This window comes from Aedes albopictus, chromosome 2 (assembly GCF_035046485.1).
Source record: "Aedes albopictus strain Foshan chromosome 2, AalbF5, whole genome shotgun sequence".
Classification (NCBI taxonomy): Eukaryota; Metazoa; Arthropoda; class Insecta; order Diptera; family Culicidae; genus Aedes; species Aedes albopictus.
Genome location: NC_085137.1, coordinates 273,824,819 through 273,837,717, shown reverse-complemented (window position 1 = coordinate 273,837,717; position 12,899 = coordinate 273,824,819). Strand labels below are relative to the sequence as shown.

General features: G+C 48.7%; 1 protein-coding gene across 1 annotated transcript; it reads left to right on the top strand.

Annotated features, from left to right (window-relative positions):
* Nucleotides 1-446: 446 nt before the first annotated feature.
* On the top strand, nt 447-7,007 carry LOC134286555 (uncharacterized). Its single transcript, XM_062848184.1, has 2 exons — nt 447-1,274; nt 1,701-7,007. Exons 1-2 carry the CDS (start codon nt 447-449, stop codon nt 7,005-7,007), a joined length of 6,135 nt encoding a protein of 2,044 aa, XP_062704168.1.
* The last annotated feature ends 5,892 nt before the right edge of the window (nt 7,008-12,899 follow it).

Here is a 12,899-nt window from a genome sequence, read left to right as displayed (position 1 = left end):
TTGGACAGGAGAAAAACAGAAACACGTTCTATAGAAGAGTATTAAAAATTGAATTTTCTACTTAAAACTACAATCTAAAATAGGATTAAAACTTATATTCTACGGTGAATTAAAATGCTGAACTTACTGAACTAAGTTTGCCTTAAGAATAGTGAGTAAAACTTATTAAACTACTACTGGAATTATACTAATTATCATGCATTGAAGGTTGTAGGATTTATATACAGCAAGAAAATTTGTTGGGATGAGAACAAGAGCGAGGTTAGACTCGATGTAAGTAGATATTACTTGTTTTTTCATGAAATGAATATTAATAAAACTATACAGCTTTTAGCAACTTTCAAAACTAAAAAACGAAGTTCGCTCAAAAGCGATCCGAACCGCCCAAACGCTCAATTCTCAACAATCTAAAAGATCGAGGCGAATCGATCAATTTCGACCACGAAATGGACACGTGTGAGGCATGCGGTATTCAGACGGACGATTCCTTGGTCCAGTGTGACCGATGCGATTCTTGGTGGCACTTCGGGTGCGTCGGAGTGAGTGACAGCATCAGCGAGAAGAGCTTCATCTGCACGAAATGCTTCAACACTACTCCCCCACCACCGCCGCCGCATCATAAAGAGGATTTGCGATTACCACCCATCGATACCATGTCTGTGTCATCCAAAAGGTCGTCGATCTCGAATGCGAGCGCTCGAGCTCGGCTAAATCTAGAGAGGCTCGAAGTTAGGAAAGTTCTCGCCGAGAAAATGCTTAACCTGGAGCTACGGGAACAAGAGAGGAAGCTCGAACTCGCCCGCATGCAGAAGGAGGGAGAATTGGAACGCAGGAAACTGGAGATACAACGAGATTACGAGGAAGAGAAGCTACGTCTGATGGAGGAAGAGCTGCTTGATGCTGCTGATAGAAGTCTACGTTCCCAGCAGAGCAGTAATAGTAAGGTACGACAGTGGAGATGTCAAGTGCAACTCGGCGGAGCCTGTTCGACGATGCAATCCCCTGCAGCGAACGAGGTTCTGGGCGATCGTGAAGCACCGACTGCCACGACGACGACTACTACGACATCTGTGGAACGCATTACTACGGTAAGCGGCACCGGTGGTGAAACCAGCGGTAGGCAACCAGCCGGCGACTCTGGCATTGAAACAGCGACGCACTCAGTAGCGAGGATGGCAACGGGTTCCGGAATCGGGACGGTTCGCAAGCAGCCATCGAACAGCGCACACAAAGGCGAAACGGTAAACTCTTTCCCACCCCCTCCGGCGGCTCCGGTAAGTGCAAAGCAAATGAACCCCTCTGGAGTGGTAAACCCGCATACTACAATAGCTGTATCACCCCACGATAGCTTCAGTGTAGGGACTAGCAGGCCAGGTCACAATAGCTTTGTAACCACCAGATCAGAGTCAGGTTTAGGCGTTCCTCAGAGCAAATTCCCTCCTCTCTCTTCAAACACGGTTAGACAAACCAGATCATTGCATACACGCCCCTTGGAAAGCACATTTGCTTCTCTACCACATTGTGTTGAAGGTTCCTCTCGCCCTTCAAATGATTTGGGGGAACCCATGTCAACTTGTTTTTCGCGTCCGATCGTTTCTTGGCGACAGTCAACGCTCGGCCATACAATCGCCCGGCCGAAGCCACCGCGAGTGATGTTTGATACAAGTGTATGTGGTGAAGCAGTGATTGTAACTTCGCAGCCCAATCAAGTTGTTCCTGAACGGTACCGTAATGAGTTTCCCGTTGGCGAGGCAGGATTTGGACCCGAAACGGTGACGACGATTCGACCAGCGCCGGTGATACCAGCACAGCACACAGCGTGCGGTTCATCTCTAGGACTTCCGGGGATGAGATCGGACATACCGATGAGCGATTCACAATGGGGGAACAGCTTTGAAGTTCAACAGCCAAGTCAGAATGCCAGTGCGGGACAGGGATCATCGTCGTTCGTCACATCCAGCCATCCCGAGAGGCAACCAGCGACACATGTTCAATCCAGCATACGTCATCAAGTCGACGGGCCTTCTTCAACTCAGCTAGCAGCCCGGCAAGTAATGCCAAGAGATTTGCCGATGTTTTCTGGGAACCCGGAAGATTGGCCAGTATTCATCAGCTCGTTCGCCAACTCTTCCCAGGCCTGTGGATATACGGACGCTGAAAACTTAATACGTTTGCAGCGATGTCTCAAGGGACCAGCGTTGGAGGCTGTTAAAAGTCGCTTACTGTTTCCTGCGGCAGTTCCCCATGTAATCGCTACTTTGGAGACATTGTATGGGAAGCCGGAACACCTGATTTTCATGCTACTCAAAAAGGTTCGAGAAGTTCCAGCACCGAGACCGGACAAGCTGGAGACCCTGATCGGCTTCGGAATGGCAGTGCAAAACCTGTGCGATCACGTGGAGATGGGACAACAAGTGGCACACCTCAACAACCCTACTCTTCTGTACGAGCTGGTGGACAAGCTACCGGCCAATTTGAAGCTGGATTGGGCGATGTTCAAGCAGCAAGCTCCGATCACCAACTTGCGAACATTTGCGCAGTTTATGTCAAGGCTGGTAACTGCTGCGGCAGATGTTACGCTCCACATGGATCCGAGAACGACGCAGCGTGGAAAGCCGGAGAAATCGAGGGAAAAGAATTTTTTGGGAGCACACAGCGGAGCGAGAAGAACGGAGTATCCTACAAAGTCAGATGTTCCTGTAGGCCAGTCAACTCGGTCGGAGAATTTCGTTACGTGCCTTGTGTGCAAGGAACCTGGCCACAAGGTTAGGGAATGCAAAAAGTTTGCGGACATGACCGTGGAGAATCGCTGGAAAGCTGTTCAAACCCATTCACTTTGCCGAACATGCATTGGCGCGCACGGAAAACGACCATGCAAGTCCAAGAAACTGTGTGACGTGGACGGGTGTCAAGCGAGACATCATTCTCTCCTTCATACACATGGTAACCAAGGGGAACCAGAAACTGCGTACGGAATCACCAATCACCACTTCGTTGATCGTTCGAGTCTTTTCCGAATTCTACCGGTGACGCTGTATGCCAACAACCGCTCTATCATGGCGTACGCCTTCCTTGACGACGGATCGTCGAGGACCCTGATTGAAGAGGATGTCGTAAAGTACCTGGGAAACGAAGGGGAAGTGAATCCACTGTGCTTGCAGTGGACAGCGAATGTTAAGAGAATCGAGAAAAAATCGATGAAGGTTAGCCTGGAGATTTCCGGAGAACAGAAGAAGCATCTCTACCAGCTGGTCGATGTCCGAACAGTGAACCGTCTAGACCTTCCTCGACAGTCAATCCGCTACACGGAAATGGTGAAGAAGTACCCTTATTTGGGCGGACTACCAATCAAGGATTATGAAGACGCTGTTCCTAAGATCCTCATCGGTAACGATAATTCCCATCTTGCAGCCGTGTTGAAGATCCGCGAAGGCAATCCTCAAGAGCCCATCGCCGCAAAAACACGTCTGGGGTGGACCATCTACGGATCGGTGCCAGGCAGCAGTGAGAACGCATTGAGCTTCCACATCTGCAGCTGCGAATTGGATTCATCGCTTCACGAGCTGGTGAAGCAATATTTTTCTGTGGAAAGCCTCGGGGTGAAGATTGTCGACGGTCCACAGTCACGAGAGATCCAGAGGGCAAATCGCATACTGGAGAGTTCGACGAAGCGGATCGGGCAGCGCTACGAGACCGGCTTGCTTTGGAGGTTCGACGTGTTTGAGTTTCCGGATAGCTATCAGATGGCCGTAAAACGAATGGTGTGTCTTGAGCGGCGCATGGCGAAGAATGCGACTATAGGAGAAAGCGTGAGGAAGCAGATGGTCGAATACCAGGAAAAAGGATACATCCACCGGGCGACAGAAGCGGAATTGAAGGAAGCGGATCCAAGGAGGACTTGGTATCTCCCTTTAGGAGTAGCCTTAAACCCCAAGAAACCGGAGAAGATCCGAATATTCTGTGATGCTGCGGCTATGGTAGATGGAGTATCTTTGAACTCCATGCTTTTGAAGGGGCCAGATCTCCTGAGCTCTCTGCCCGCCGTTCTATTCGGGTTCCGAGAGAGACGCTACGCCCTCTGTGCCGACATCAAGGAGATGTTCCATCAGATCCGAATCAAGAAAGAAGACCGGAACGCTCAGCGACTGTTGTGGCGTGATTCCCCGGACAAAGATCCAGCAGTTTACATTATGGACGTCGCTACCTTCGGTTCTACCTGCTCCCCTTGTTCGGCACAGTATGTAAAAAACATCAATGCTGTCGAACATGCAGCGGAGTTTCCGGCGGCAGCGGAGGCTGTTATCAAGAAACATTATGTCGACGATTATCTGGACAGCGCGGACACTATCGACGAAGCAGTGCAGAAGGCTGAGGAAGTGCGAATCGTTCATTCCAGAGGAGGTTTCCATATCAGGAACTGGATGTCCAATTCAGAGGAAGTTCTTCGACGGGTCGGGGAACCCAGTACGGCTACGAAAAAGCATCTGACCCTGGATAAAAGCGGCGTAACGGAACGTATTCTGGGAATGCTGTGGTGTCCCGATAAAGATGAATTTACCTACTCCACGACCTTGGAAGTGACCACACATCCACCGACTAAGCGCATAGTTCTACGAGCGGTCATGAGTCTGTTTGACCCATTAGGATTGATGTCATTCTTTGTCATCCACGGCAAGGTGCTCATACAGGATATTTGGAGGGCAAAAACGGACTGGGACGAGCCAATCCCGGAGAGATTATGTCGAAGATGGTTCCAGTGGACGAAGCTATGTGAACAGCTAAACTGTGTTCGCATTGGCCGTTGTTATTTCCCGGATCGTGGTCCTGGAGACTTAGAATCGCTACAACTTCACGTTTTTGTAGACGCGAGTGAAGGAGCCTACGCCTGCGTAGCGTACTTCAGGGCTGTGTACAGCGGAAAGGTGGAATGTGCGCTGGTTGCGGCAAAATCCAAGGTGGCACCGTTGAAGTCCCTGTCCATCCCTCGTTTGGAGTTGCAGGCCGCAATACTGGGTGTACGGTTGAAGAAGATGATTCGCGAAGCGCACAGTTTACCAATCGACGAATGTTTCTACCACACGGACTCCAAGAATGTATTAGCCTGGATAAACTCGGATCACCGAAACTATCGTCAGTACGTGGCCGTCAGGATCGGTGAGATACTGACCGAGTCGAATGAGAGAGAATGGCGCTGGATTCCGACGAAGGAAAACGTTGCGGATGACGCTACGAAGTGGGGAAATGGACCCTGCTTTTCGCCAGCTTGTCGGTGGTTCCGAGGACCTGAATTCCTGTACCGGTCGGAAAAAGAATGGCCGGTAGACAACCAAGTCAAATATGAGACATCGGAAGAAATTCGGACATGCCTGGTTCATCGGGAAGACACTAATACGGAAACGATCGAATGGAGTCGTTTTTCAAACTGGAAGCGGCTGTGGCGAAGTGTGGCGTACGTGCAAAGATTCCTGAGCAACCTGCGGAAGAAAGTGCGTGGCAAACCTCTACAATACGGAACGTTGACGCAAGAGGAGCTGATTGCTTCAGAAACCTGCATTTGGCGACAGGTACAAGAGGCAGCCTATGGAGAAGAACTTCGAGTACTGGAGACTGCGAAGCGAGAAAATGTACGAGCACGATTGGAACGGAACAGCAAGCTACGTCAGCTATCGCCTTTCCTGGATGCCGCGGGTGTATTGCGCTCAGAGAGCCGCATTCAGAAGGCGTATTTTGCGTCATATGACACCAGGTGTCCCATAATACTTCCCAAGGATAACCCGGTTACAGTGCTACTCGTGGAATCGTATCATAGGAAATACCTCCATGCGAACGGCGAGACGGTGCTGAATGAGATGCGACAGCGGTTCCATATTCCCGGTCATCGAACGCTGATACGTACTATTACGAAACGCTGCAATCGATGTCGGATTCGGAATGCTGCTCCCGTTGTACCACGAATGGCACCGCTTCCAACAGCAAGACTCCAAGCTTACGTTCGACCTTTTTCCTACGTAGGCCTGGACTATTTCGGTCCATTGGCGGTGCGCGTAGGCAGAGCGACGGCGAAAAGGTGGATTGCTCTGTTTACGTGCTTGACTATCCGGGCAGTCCACCTGGAAGTAGTCCACTCTTTCAGTACGGAATCCTGCAAGATGGCCATTCGTCGTTTTGTAGCCCGGCGTGGCGCTCCAGTGGAAATACACAGCGACAATGGCACCAATTTTGTTGGTGCCAATAATGAACTTCGACGAGAAATGGAGAACACTAGCGCTGAACTCGCAGAAACGTTCACCAACACCAATACGAAATGGTGTTTTATTCCGCCTGCAGCGCCTCACATGGGCGGGTCGTGGGAGAGATTAGTACGATCTATCAAGACGGCTCTGGAAGCTATGTACACTACAAGGAATCCGGATGAAGAAACCTTCGCAACACTGATCGTCGAAGCTGAAGCCGTCGTAAACTCGCGCCCACTCACTTTCATCCCGGTTGATCCAGGACAGCAAGAGGCTTTAACGCCAAATCATTTTTTGTTGATGAGTTCGAGCGGAGCAACACAGCCGGCGAAGGCTTTGGAGGAGGCCACCCAGGCGTGCAGGAGCAGCTGGAATCTATGTCGGGTCATGGTGGACTCGTTCTGGCGCCGTTGGATACGCGAGTACCTACCCACGATTGCCCGGAGAACTAGATGGTTTAAAGATGTGAAGCCGATACACGTTGGAGATTTGGTGATCATCGTAACCGAGGCAGCTCGGAATGGATGGACAAGAGGTAAGGTCCTTGAAGTGATTCAGGGATCCGATGGAAGAGTACGGCAGGCGATCCTGCAAACATCTGCTGGAGTAGTTCGTCGACCGGTGGCGAAACTAGCAAGACTGGACATCGATGGAGGTAACGTTGGCCAGAACAGTTCCGGACCAAGTTACGGGCCGGGGAATGTTGCCGACTTGGGAATCACTGAGCGATACGCCCCGATTGACTTACAACGACCGCTATGTGGGACTACCTAGCGTAATCATTTACACTCTCGTGGTCATAGGGATTTGATAAAGAATAGGGAGATGCAACGTATTGTTTGGACAGGAGAAAAACAGAAACACGTTCTATAGAAGAGTATTAAAAATTGAATTTTCTACTTAAAACTACAATCTAAAATAGGATTAAAACTTATATTCTACGGTGAATTAAAATGCTGAACTTACTGAACTAAGTTTGCCTTAAGAATAGTGAGTAAAACTTATTAAACTACTACTGGAATTATACTAATTATCATGCATTGAAGGTTGTAGGATTTATATACAGCAAGAAGATTTGTTGGGATGAGAACAAGAGCGAGGTTAGACTCGATGTAAGTAGATATTACTTGTTTTTTCATGAAATGAATATTAATAAAACTATACAGCTTTTAGCAACTTTCAAAACTAAAAAACGAAGTTCGCTCAAAAGCGATCCGAACCGCCCAAACGCTCAATTCTCAACAGGAATTCTTGAATTGGATTCCGTCCGCCATCCTTTGGAGCTTCTGCAAACCTTGCTTGTTAAGGTGCCCCAGTCGCCTGTGCCACATGGTCATGTCTGCAGCCGTGTACGCTCGGTTGACCTCGCGCCGGTTGAGCCGGTACAATCCTCCTTCCGCAATCCCCGATGCGAAAACTTCTCCGTCCTGGGTTAGAACTTGGCATCCTTGCTTCGTGAAAAGCACTTCGAATCCCTTGGCACAAATTTTACTCACGGATAACAGGTTTGCCGCCAAGTCTGGAACTTCCAGTACCTCTTGCAAGGCCACGTCACCTTCAACGCAGTCCAAGTTGACCGTACCTCTTGCTTGCGACCGCATGGTTCCGTTGTTCGCCATCCCGATTTGAAACGCCAGCTCTTGCTTGTCTTCGAATCCAGTTCCCACACGAGCCATGTGGGTGGTCGCTCCGGAGTCGAAGTACCACTCCTTTTGCTGCACGTCGCCGATGGCAAAAACTGCACACATCGCTCGACCTTTGTTCCGCTTCGACGACGACGACGGTCCAGACTTTTCCGGACATTTGGCTGCGTAGTGACCCGGCTTGTGACAGTTGAAGCAACTGTCGTCCTTACCCTTGCTGGAACCGCCGCCCCTGCGACGCCGCTGGTGCTCCTCGCCGCTGTAGAACGCACCTTCTTCGCTGCTGCTCTTGGGTCCCTGCTTCGGCTTGACGTCCTGGAGGATCTTGCTCTTGACCGCATCGGCTGATATTGCTTGACCCGACGCCTCCATTCCCATCACCATGGGAGCATAATACTTCGGTAGCCCCATCAACAGTAACGATGCCAACCACTCGTCGCTAACAGCAAAATTCATCTCCGCCAGTTTGCTGCAGCAAACTTATCCTCCGGTACACTCCGTCATCTTGAAAAGCCTTCTTAAGCTGGTCCCAAGCTTCCCTTGCGTCCTTTGCGGTCATCACCAAGCTGTAGTTGGTCTTCTCCAAGCTAAGACAGATGGTGGCCAACGCCCGCTGCTTCGTGTCTTCATCAACGAATTCACCTTGTCGCGGCTCCACCGCGCTCCACGTGCCTTCCCGGATGAGGGTCATCTTCATCGAGAACGCCCACGTCACGTAGTTCTCTCTTCCCTTCAGCCTCTCCAACGTCAAGGCAACACTGCTTCCGGCGGTCCGCGCGACCCGGCGATCCAAAGCCGCTACGCTTGATCCCGATCCCGTTCCGCTTCCAGCTTCTTCGCCTCCGTTGTTGGCCATCGTGGTAAGAGCTTCAGAACTACTTCTTCAGAAAATCTTCGGTTGAAATAAAACTGCTTGAAAATCTTCTGGCTATGTCCCGTTTCGCTGGGCCCATAACCTATCGGAATAGTAATGAAACACGTCTTGATAGCTTGAGTGAAAATAGTGGAATGACATTTATTTCTAATTTCTAAAGCTCATGGGTTGCTACAACTAATCGCGGATTACTTTGATCCCAATACCTCTCATACTCTCCAATTTATCGCTCCCATCAGAACAGGACTGCAAAAGGTGACGTCGACGATAGACTCTCTACCTTCTCTACGATACGTACTGGTGCTACCTTCGTTGGCGATATCTATGTTTAGCTTAGCTAGGGCCTCCAGTATACTACTTCCTCTTGGGGTTGTGAGATGGCTACCCCATTCGACCGACCAAGCGTTCAAATCGCCGGCAATGACGACTGGTCTTCGACCGATTAGTTCCTGGGTTATCCTGTCCAGCATTTGGTTAAATTGCTCTATCGTCCATCTTGGTGGGGCATAGCAGCTACATATAAAAATTCCGTTGATTTTCACAACCACAAAACCTTCATCTGCGCAGTACACCACTTCTTGCACGGGATATCTTCCTGCTGTCCAGACTGCTACTGTTTTCGCCCTATCTGCTGTCCAGTTTCCATCTTCGGGGGGGATTCGGTATGGCTCCGAAATAATAGCAACATCGCAGTTTTGCTCCACAACGGCTTGTCGCAGCGAAAGCTGTGCAGTCTCACAGTGGTTGAGGTTGATTTGGATTACCTCTACTGGGACTTAGTTGCACTCACTTGCTTGAAGGCCGGGCATCTTCGGCCACCTGTCGGATGATTGCTGTTCTCTGTGTTTGCGCAGATGAGGCACTTCGGGACCTTCCTGCAATACTTAGCTTTGTGGCCTTCCTCACCACACCTTCTGCATAGTTTGCTTCTGTCAGGCCCTTTGCAATCTCTTGCCAGATGGCCGTACTCTAGGCATTTGACACACACTTCCGGTTGCTGAGAGATACTCAGGGGGCACACACACCAGCCTATTTTGATCTTGCCAACTCTTAGTGCCTTATTGGCTGCATCGATCGGTAGTTTGATCGATGCCACCTTCGTGTCAGCAGGTCCGTTTCTTACACGGATGATCATCCTGGCTTCTCCTAGCCCGCACTGCTCCTTCATAGCTGATTCAACTTCCTGCTCCGATGTGACCTCGTCCAAGTCTTTGCATAGGAGGGTGGCTTCCGGACATAGGGCCCTGACTTCGACCTTATCGCCCATAGCTTTCTCGGTAAGCTCTTTGTAGGAGGAGCTGCTTCCTTTTGGATCCCTTCTTAACTCGAGGATTATTTCCCCATTGCGGGTGCGCCTAATTTTCTTCACGTCTTCCCCTAGCTCCCTTAGGTCCGGATTAGTCCGCATGGTGTGCAGAACTTCCGCATACGAGTCGTCACTTGTTTTGACGATGAGAGCTTCACCTTTATTTTTTTCTCTTTATGAGCTTCCGTTTATCGGACCTGCTTTTACCGGCCGACTTCGCTTTTCTTTTGCCGATGACCTGCCACGGGGTATGGCCGTCTGCGACGACATTCTCTACTGGATGGCGTGCACCAGTAACGGGGGCGTCCTTATGTTTCTTGGAGCCACCGGGTCTCACTTCTCCTGGGGATGCCCTTGGTCTCTTCGGCGTGAAAAAGGGTGTAGTTTGCATCCTCTGGGAGATGCTTTCCACCACGCTATTTTTCTCCGCAGTTATGTTGGTGATCTGCCTTCTCCTTCCGACGTTCGGCTTGCTTCACTGGCAGTCTTGGCTGCCAAGAGCTCCTTCTCTGCATCTTCGGCTCTCTGTGCCATACTCTTCCACTCTTTAACTGCCGATCCAAGGGGTCCTTGGATCTTAATCACCAACGCTTTGATGTCCTTGTGCACGTTGCTCCGTTTGTCGACGTATTCGTGCAGCTCGTCTACCAGCTTTTTGGCTACTTCTACCCTTGGTAGTTTTGGTACTCTCGACCATGCGCTGTATTGCTGCTGCTGCATCTGTTGGTGCTCCTTCTCTTGCCCTTGTAGCTTTTGCACATGCTGGGTTTGTGATGGTGGTGTCCTCGCCAACCCAGTTCTGGCAAACGGATTTGCCGCTCCGTCTTCGTTGTTTGATCTTCCATTCTTCAGGGTCCCCCCTCCGCACCGCTTTCACCATCCGTTGTATCTAGTCGCTTTCGTGATCTCTTGGTTATCTATGGATCAGGGAGGCCAAGCGAGGGTTGGACACGTTCCTTCATGGGGTTCATGTCCAGAGCCAGATCAGCGTTAGTCGGGAATTGTTCATCCGAGCCTAGTACGCATCAGAGATGATGTACAGATGATGAACGTATCCGGAGGCCTGCCAAGGTTTTACCGGGACGGAGGCAAACGTTTCATTAGCCCACTCGCCGTTTCAAGTTAGTGTCACCCTACTTTACTCAGGGAGTAGAATAGCACGAGGATCAGAAATTTATCGCCAAATATTTTTGTTATATGTTCAGATAGTTTAGGTTGTTTGAATGCTATCAAATCCACTAATTTTAATTTTAAAACGCATCATATGATTTTGAAGTTGAAAGAAGAACTATATAATTTACATCTCCAGGGTTTTGTTATCAAACTTGTGTGGGTTCCTGCTCATTCTAATATTTATGGTAATGAGCAAGCTGATGCTTTAGCCAAATTAGGTGTTCGTAATGAGGTTGAATATCGTCGACAAATTGCTTCATCTGAATATTTTACGGAGTTGAAAAATCAGTCATTAATAAGTTTGCAATATTTATGGGATTCCAGTGATAAGGGACGTTGGTGTCATTCCATTTGGCCCATAGTCAATCAAAATTTATGGTTTAAAAATTTATTTGTTGGACGAAACTTCATTTGTACATTTTCGAGACCTATGTCTTATCATTATATATGTAACAGTCATTTATATCGTATTGATATAAAAGATTCAAATTTATGTAATTTTTGTTCAACCTATGAGGATATTGACCATATTGTTTTTAATTGTTCGAGATATGTTGTACCTAGAACTAAATTTATTGGTGATATTAGGATACATCATCACAGGGTTCCAGAATCTGTTCGCGATATTTTGGGAAGCAAAAATCTTTGTTTGATGAAAATACTTTATAGATTTTTAAATGATATTTCCTATATAGTATGATATTCCTTTTTTTTCTAAATCTTTCGTTTCAGAGTTTGCAAGTTATTTCAGCGGTAGATGATATTTTCATTCAAGATTAGGATTTTTGGCCCATTTTCAAGATTTGGCTCTGCTATGGATTTATGCCGTTTGAGCCTTTATTATAAGTTATTATATTACCTTTGTAAATTTTTTGTGAAAAGATGAAGAGGTTTTATGCCTTTTTGAGAACGATTTCATAAAGAGAAAAAGGAAATCACTCAAAGGGGCTTTTCCCTCTTCCTAAATTTTTGTTAAAAAATAAAACTAAACTAAACTAGAATAGCACGAGCACCAGCCCATCGTCGCCATCCGATCCGTATTCCGTAACTTCTGGAGCAACATTTGAAAAGGGCATACAAGCATTGGTAAACAATGACTTCAAACGTCGCTCCTGAGCCCCTATCAGCTTATTCACAAAAACTAAGACCGTTATCAGATAGAGCAAACATCGATCTTTCGGATAACGGTGTTCATTTGCGTGGGCGTGCTGCTGTTATGCCCTACGGAACGTTTTCGAAAAAAGACACAAGATCTCTTGGGCCCTTTTCAAATGTTGCTCCAGACTTGTCCATTGTCGTTTGCGTTGACCAGTATGCCATAATCAGGATGTTACTGGCATCGATCCTGATGTGCCGGTTGTCACTCCGGGTGTTTGGGCTAAGGCACTTTGGAAGCGGTACCAGGTCGCTTGTACGGAGTTGCTTGCAGATGTGTGGCTTTTTATGGGGATCCAACAGAGCCCACTGTTAAAACCCCGCCACATCCTAGGCATCCTCTGCTTGAGCTGTCTGGAAACCAGAAGCTCGGTCACACCCCAAAGGAAGTGCCAATGGTGGTAATCCACGGGTGTGTGAACAGCTCTCGCTTAGGAAAAATTCCCTAGCTTCCACCCGACTCGCAGAAGGGGGGGTTCGTCAAGCTCCTGGACTCCTGTCCCTGCTGCCCCGGT

Excerpts from the sequence above, each read along its gene's own strand:
- LOC134286555 (XM_062848184.1), top strand. The coding sequence starts at position 447 with ATGGACACGTGTGAGGCATGCGGTATTCAGACGGACGATTCCTTGGTC. Across the intron at positions 1,275-1,700 it reads CACCCCCTCCGGCGGCTCCG|CCCAATCAAGTTGTTCCTGA; the intron begins GTAAGTGCAAAG and ends GTAACTTCGCAG.